This window comes from Sapajus apella, unplaced genomic scaffold, assembly GCF_009761245.1.
Source record: "Sapajus apella isolate SASKATOON/1434 unplaced genomic scaffold, GSC_monkey_1.0 scaffold143, whole genome shotgun sequence".
NCBI lineage: Eukaryota > Metazoa > Chordata > Mammalia > Primates > Cebidae > Sapajus > Sapajus apella.
In genome coordinates, this window is record NW_022437083.1 from 1,576,633 (window position 1) to 1,584,328 (window position 7,696).

The 7,696-nt window shown below is 50.2% G+C and overlaps 1 protein-coding gene across 1 annotated transcript; it reads right to left on the reverse strand.

The window, feature by feature from the left end:
* CCK (cholecystokinin) lies at window positions 1-7,230 on the reverse strand. The gene is made up of 3 exons (XM_032264201.1): window positions 7,012-7,230; window positions 5,757-5,972; window positions 1-413 (listed from the first exon to the last, which is right to left on the reverse strand). Exons 2-3 carry the CDS (start codon window positions 5,968-5,970, stop codon window positions 280-282), a joined length of 348 nt encoding a protein of 115 aa, XP_032120092.1. The 5' UTR covers window positions 5,971-5,972; window positions 7,012-7,230; the 3' UTR covers window positions 1-279.
* Between the last annotated feature and the right edge of the window lie 466 nt (window positions 7,231-7,696).

Below are 7,696 nucleotides of genomic sequence, written 5' to 3' on the forward strand. Positions count from 1 at the left end.
GACAGGGCAGAATGAAATCACTTTAATAGCGTAACAACATTTTCAGACCAGGAGTCACAGATGAAGAAAACATTTTGTCTTCCATTTGCACAATTCTGCTGAGGTGTGTGGCTGCACTGGAAAATCTTACAGACACATTTTTCACACTGAGAGCTTAATAAATAGATACATACAATGTCAGGCTCCACAGACAATGAGTTATGAGTGGGGTTGTTTTCTTATTCTGCCTCCTCTGGGGTGGGAGTTTGCTTCCCGTTGGGCTGATGGAGGCCGGGTCATCTAGGAGGGGTATTCATACTCCTCGGCACTGCGCCGGCCAAAATCCATCCAGCCCATGTAGTCCCGGTCACTTATCCTGTGGCTGGGGTCCAGGTTCTGTAGGTTCTTAACGACGGACGCTCGTCCAGAAGGAGCTGCAAGGGGCGGGGAGGAAGCAGACAGGGACATTACATCTAAGAGCATCTCTAGTTCAATTTGTGAAGGAGAGCAATGGAAAAAGCCAGACACAATTTAACAGACACCCACTTTCAAGGTATCAAAGAGCTATCAAAGTAGTGGAGTTGATGGACCAAAATCTGAGGGAGGAGAAGGACCTATGTCTGTGTAACTGCAGAGAGGACACTGTTTACAAGTTAGGGGTGTGCTTTGCGTTCTGCAAGTATTTAGATGGACTCATTTTCTCCAGCCTTGCAGGCTAGGGACTTGCCTAGATTTTCCTGAGTCTCCCTACCTTTTCTTCTGTTTTGTGGGTGGTTGTTTTCCTCCTATACACGGCCTCCGCTGAAACCAAGCAAAGATTTCCCAGTGCTTATGTTCCTAAATTCAGCCGTTAATGTCCATTAACATACCTGACTCCTGGAGAGCTCTTGTTTTTAAGGTAGCACAATTAACAATAGATGTTGGAATGGTTAAAATAAAATCGTTGGTGGGAGTGTAAACTAGTTCAACCATTGTGGAAGACAGTGTTGCAATTCCTCAAGGATCTAAAACCAGAAATACCATTTGACCCAGCAATCCCATTACTGGGTACACACCCAAAGGAGTACAAATCATCCTGCTATAAATACACATTTACTGCAGCACTCTTCACAATAGCAAAGACTTGGAACCAACCCAAATATCCATCAGTGATAGACTAGATAAAGAAAATGTGGCACATATACACCATGGAATACTATGCAGCCATAAAAAGGATGAGTTCATGTCCTTTGCAGGGACATGGATGAAGCTGGAAACCATCATTCTCAGCAAACTAACACAGGAATAGAAAACCAAACACTGCATGTTCTCACTCATAAGTGGGGGTAGAACCATGAGAACACATGGACACAGGGTGGGGAACATCACACACCAGGGCCCGTTGGGGAGTGGGGGGCTAGGGGAGGGACAACATTAGGAGAAATACCTAATGTAGATGACGGGTTGATGGGTGCAGCAAACCACTATGGCACATGTATACCTAAGTAACAAACCTACATGTTCTGCACATGTATCCCAGACCTTAAAGTGTAATAATAAATAAAAAATAGGCTGGGTGCAGTGGCTCAAGCCTGTAATCCCAGCACTTTGGGAGGCTGAGGCAGGTGAATCACAAGATCAGGAGTTCAAGACCAGTCTGGCCAAGACAGTGAAACCTTGTCTCTTCTAAAAATACAAAAATTAGCCAAGCCCAGTGGAAGGCACCTGTAATCCCAGCTACTCGAGAGGCTGAGACAGAGAACTGCTTGAACTCGGAAGGCAGAGGTGGCAGTGAGCTGAGATTCACCACTGCGCTCCAGCCTGGGCAACAGAGCAAGACTCTGTGTCAAAATAAATAAATAATAAAATAAAGTCCCTTTGCTATGTAAATACTCTTTAAAAATATGAATTTGAAAGTTTTATTCAGAAGGTTTTTTGTCATTTATCAATAAGTACTTTGAAAAGATGATTGTTTTATTTTTAATGATAAATCAATATCATTTTAAAATGATAGTCAGAAAAAGATTGTCAGATTAAAATCTTGCCAGCTCAGTAATACTCAAAGAAGGGCAGGAGAGAGGTGATAACAGAGGTGATTTAAATCAGCAATTTTGACCAAAATACGATAACTGAATCTGAATTGGGCCCTTTGGCATAGAAGTTAAGTCTTCAGGAACAGTGTGATCCTTTTGTAGAGCTCACACTGAGCAAGCAGGGACATGAAGAGGCAGTTTCTTTGGAGGCAGGAGACACAGTCCTAGCTCAAAGTTCACAGACGGTGGCCTCCTGCGGAATGACATCAGCAGAACACCTTCTCCTGTGCAAGCTCAGGCTTCGGAGAGGCCCTTCAGAAACCTCAGTGGACAAAGCCCAGGCCAACTCAAGGGCTCCCACTGTGTCCCCACCTCCTGTGACGCTGGCCTGTGACCCTTCTGCATGAGGCTGCCCTTGCCAGCTCTTGCCCACAGGCTGAGTGGAGTGAGACTGGGGCTTATTTATTAATAAACGAAAATGCAAAGGCAGTTAACCTGGGTCGTAAAACTAAGCAAATCGAATTTAAAACAGAAACAACACAGGACGGCGTCCCCATCCTGCCTCTCCCCAACCCCAACGCTTTCCAGTTTTGGAACCAAGTGTCAAGTCAGCACACTTCAGGCCTCTCTGCAGATACCCTCAGCCTATGTAAGAAAAACAGCCCCTGCTATTTAGTGTTCATCATTCAGGTGAAGTATTAGTCCCTGAGTTCAGCAAAACCTACAGACCCAGTTACCTGTACACAGTCACATGGAAATATGACCTGTCCTCCCGCCTGCTGTGATGATGTGTGCCCACTCTTAAGGCCTGGGCACCACCCACATTTGGATCTGATGGAAGCAAAGTGACAGCTTCAATGCGAGCAAGCAGCCTAGTTAACGGTGGGGGCACCGAGTTCGGCCGTGGAAGCTGTATTTCTCTCGTACCCCGACTTACCCGTTCCACATACAGTTCTGTTCTCACCTCACATGTATTTACCAGGGTCCTCACTCGCTTTCCCAGTGCTGACATAGAGTAGGGGTTTGCATCTGATGTATGGAATTGATCAAGCCTGATCCTTCTGGGCCGCAAGACATGAGCGGACCTCCCTCCGAATCACACGAAGAAGTGCAGGAAGCTTAGGGGAAAGCAAGCCTCAGGACAGGGCCGTCTGCGTGCCACTCAGCTAGTGAGTGCTGGATCACCTTATTCCTGGAGAAAGGCTTTGGTGCTGAGAAAACAGTGACTTGCTCGGCTCTTGCTACAACTGAAGGGCTTAGCTCTTTTACACTTTAAAATGTGGGATAGGCAGCACAGAGGTCTTCCAGGCCCTCCTGGGGGGAGCAGGACTGGACAGAGTCTCAGCCCTGCTGTTGCATAGATGTGCAACCACGTGCAGTTTACCCAGGCTTCTAGAGCCCCAGCTTCCAAGCTGGCAAAACGGCTGCAGTACACTCACTGTGCAGGACTGCTGTGCTGTGAGAGGCAGTGTAAATGTGGCGCTGAAGCTCTGCTGGGCACGGGGCGGGTGTACACTCAATGCCTCTAGGTGGCTTTACCCACTGCCCTCCAATAGAATTGCTTCTTCTTGGGCCATTGAAAGCACTGCAGACATTTCCTAATGATAAACTCTTAAGCACTGCTCAAAGAATGCATTGTCTTGTTTAGAACTTTTAAGCCTGATACATTCATAGTGGAGCAAAAATCTGATATGATTTCAAAATATGTAAAATACTCAAAGAAGCTGTGCAGCATCTATATGTGGAAGTATTTATTCCCAGCTCGTGTTTGTCACATAGAAGAGTCTGGTTGTTTTTCAGCCAGCATTGATCCTGGGTATTGGCATCTAAATCTCCAAGTGATTGCTGTTCCCTCCTGGGTTTGCTTGGCACAATTGGCTGAAGGCAAAGGGAGAGGGGGCTGAGAAGAGGGACTAGAAAGAACTTTCCAGCTAAGATTTATGCTCTAAGAGCCATTGTCTAGTGTTGGTTCTAGAAAATAATTTGGTAATAAGCTTTCCTTTTTTTTTTTCACTAGAATAATTTTGGAACCAAGAGTCAATTTGACACATTTCGGGCCTTTCTGCAGATATCCTCAGCCTTTGCAGAAGAAAAACAGGGTCTTTCCTAAACTGGGGGAGGGGAGTTCCAGATCCACAGATCGATGAAAAGCCTAGGATATTTCAGACTGTTCTGGCAGAAATTCAGCCCGTGTCTGGGGACAGATACTAAATTATTTTCAGGCAGAGGATCAGCAGTAGCCCAAAAGCTTCCAGACTTTCTCTACCTGATTAGTATTCCAAACTTTTTCAATTTAATTAGCAGGAAAGCAAAACAGAAGGTGGTGGCTGGGGCGATTTCCCAAAGATGGGAAGAAATACAACCAATCACTGATTTGTTCTTTCCTCCCGAAGCCCTTTGGTCAAAGAGCTCCCATCTTCCCTTCATGTGAATCCACAGGAGAACTCTGCAGAGCTGAGCTCTTCATCTTAACCTTCTCTGGCCAAGCCAGGGGTTAAGGTTCAAATCCAGGCCCTGGCACACAAGTTGGGTAAGAGAGCTTCATGGAAAAGGCAACACACCTCCCACATCCCTTCCAGCAATGTTTGCTGAATTCATTTTTTTTTTTTGAGACGGAGTTTCATTCTTGTTGCCCAGGCTGGAGTGTAATGGTGCAATTTCAGCTCACTGCAACCTCCACCTCCTGGGCTCAAGCGATTCTCCTGCCTCAGCCTCCCACATAGCTTGAAGTACAAGCATGCGCTACCATGCCCAGCTAATTTTGTATTTTTAGTAGAGATGGGGTTTCACCATGTTGGTCAGGCTGGTCTTGAACTCCTGACCTCAGGTGATCCACCTGCCTCAGCCTCCCAAAGTGCTGGGATGACAGGTGTGAGCCACTGCGCCTGGCCTGCTGAATTCTTCTAACGTCCATCTGTGTTTGTACTGTTCAGTACACTGTTCCACAGACAGTGTCCATCATTACTGTCACTGGGGATGAAGTTAGAGAAAAAAGCTACCCCAATCCAAAGCATGATTCCTGTGGGTCACAAGAGGGCCTCCCTCTGAATCATACAAAGAATTGCACGAAGCTTAGGGGAAAGCTCTCCTCAGGTCAGGACTGCCTGCGTGCCACTCAGCTAGTGAGCTGCTGAATCACCTTATTCCTGGAGAAACGCTTTGATGCTGAGGAAACCGACTTGCTCTGCTCTTGCTACAACTGAGACCATCTCTGTAACACTAAAGGAAAAACAAATATCGCTCTCATTTGTAAGTCATTGCAAGAAGAACACAAAACTGCTGCTGGTTCTTTCCTTCTGTGACGCGCTTTGGCGGAAATGGACACACTGTCATTGCTTTTTAAAACGGTTGTAGCCAGACCTCAGGCATTCTCAGCACTGACCCCTTCCTGCTAGAGGATTTCCAAGGGTTGGTATCCGGGTGGCTCCCAGGTCCTTTGCGTTTTCAGTAGAGGGCTTTTAGTGTATCTGGGAACCCTTTCCTCGGGTTCAATAATTATCTTTTATTGGCTTGGTAAAATGGTGTTGAACTTAATCAGCAACACTGTGCTAAAAATTAGTTCAAAGAAAGCTTTTAAAGAAGGTTCCCTTACTTATAAATCAAGTCCTCCGTACCCCTTCTCAGATTGCTACAAAGGACGGCCAGAAACCACGTTGCTTGGTTCCTACCGAGAGGTTACCTCCATCAGGCCGGCACTGGAGAAGAGGGTCCGCATGGAGCCTGGGAAGGAGGGCAGAGGTGAGGGATGGGGAGGCGCATTCTTACCCTTCCGGGCCTGCTGGATGTATCTTGCCAGCAGCGCGCCCAGGTGCGCTCGGGACTCGCCGTCCGTTCTCTGCACGGCCCTCAGCTGCCTTCGGGGCGCCTCCTCTGCCCGCTGCAGCCCGGAACCCGCGGGTTCTCCGGGAGGCACCGGCTGCGTCAGGGCGCCAGCAGCCAGGACCGCCATCAGCACGCACAGGCCCACTCCGGGGTTCATGGCTGCAGGGAGCAAAGGCGGGGGAGGCGTTAACGGAAAGGCTGGGCGTCCGAGATTTCCTGCGGCTGCCGGGCACCCAGAAGCCGGCTCAGGACCAACACAGGCGCTCCGGACCCGCCAGGCCGGCGCAAGCACGCGGGCCAGCCAAACGCGGACCCCAGCCGTAGCGCGCGCGCCCAGGCGCATCTGGCTGGTCTTTGGGAACTCCGCGTCCAGAGACCCTGTTTTCTGCCGTGTTCAGCAGGAGGAATGTTTTCTGCTTTTCTAAAGTTTGAGGAAGTGTTTGTAGAGTGCCTCTCTTCTAACTGAAAGACGAAAAATAAAACCCCAAGAGATTAAAAATAGTGTGGAAAAAAAAGTCCTAAAGGGAAGACTCCGTGGGAGAAACGAGAACACTGGCGAAAGGAAGCATCTTTCCAGATGGCTAACAAGCTTTCAGCATGGAAATGCAGCAAGTGGTGAGAAAGCGCAGCACAGTTTAAAATGTAGGAGCAAGAAATAAAACCCGTATTTATAAAGTTTCCTCAAAGTGTACGTGGGAAATGGCAGTAAACCACTACGCAAAACATAGGCAGGTTTTAAAATCACAGTTGTGTGCCCAGCATTCGGGCTTCCAAAGCCCCGCTGCATTTTAGAATGCTGGCGGATAAAACACCCGCAAGTTTCCATCCGGAAAGCCCCGAATGAATTTAAGTCTTAAAACCCTCTGATATTTTACTGGAAAAGACTGCAAAGTCCCCTGCACCGCTGTGTTAACAGACGGCAAGCATCAATCTGCGTGCGAACCCCAGCAAATGGTAGTTCGTCCCTTACTTGCAAAAGATCGATGCGGGCTCGTGAAAGGCTCTGAAGCAGCTCTGCCCACCCAGACCTCACTTTTAGATCCAGAGCCCTGATTTCTGACTTTAAGAAATGTCCCTGGAGCTCTCGGAGGGAAGACGCAGAAAACAGAAAAGCCGGATGGAAACGGGCGCGCAGCTGAAACAGCATCCTTCAGACACAGGCCGCTGGGCCCCCCCGCCGACGAACCGAGGGACCTACCTTCTGGATCAGGGCGCAGCTGGCCTGGCGTTTCCCACCGGAGCAGCCCGGCCGCCGAGCCAAGTTCAGGGCAAACGAGCGGGCGCTGCCTCTTAAATAGCCCCGCCAGGCGCGGGCGGCCAGTCCCGTGTCTCCCCAGCGCTGACGCAGACGGGCGGCCACACGCGCGCAGAGGCGGCGGCTGGAGGTGGCTCCGGGGGGAGGGGAGATGGTCCAGTGGGGTGCGGTTAACCCCTCTCGGGCGGGGCGCCCCGTGTCGGCGTCCCTCTTGGTCAGAGGAGCTTCGCCCCTACCCTTCCCTGCCGCCGCCCCCCTGCGCGTTCCAGGGCGGGGCTCTCGGAGGTGGGAATCTGGAGTCTGGCGTCTCCTCTGGGATGGAGAAGCTGCCGCGAGTTTGGTTCGCTCTGGGGACCGGAGGGGCCAGAAAGGAGACCTGGGGGCGGGAGGGGGCGGACCTGGGGCCGGGCTGAGCGTCCGCGAGGCGCGATTCCGAGAGGGCGGGGGCGGCCCCCACCCCGGAGCGTCCGAGGCGCGGGACTTCACACCTGTGTGCGCTCCTTCGCGGGAGAGAGGAGGCCTGGGGTCTTCACCTTCTTCTCAGCCGGGTTAAAAGCCCTCGCAGTTCTCCAGGCTCCCCAGGGCCACTGACCAGGTCAGCGAAACGGCTCCAGCCCGGCTGGCTGTG

What these genes read in the sequence shown, in the direction of transcription:
- CCK (XM_032264201.1), bottom strand. Translation starts at nt 5,970, where the DNA reads ATGAACCCCGGAGTGGGCCTGTGCGTGCTGATGGCGGTCCTGGCTGCT. An exon ending in CATCCAGCAGGCCCGGAAGG is followed by an intron (nt 414 to 5,756) that starts GTAAGAATGCGC and finishes CGCCCCTTGCAG; the next exon opens with CTCCTTCTGGACGAGCGTCC.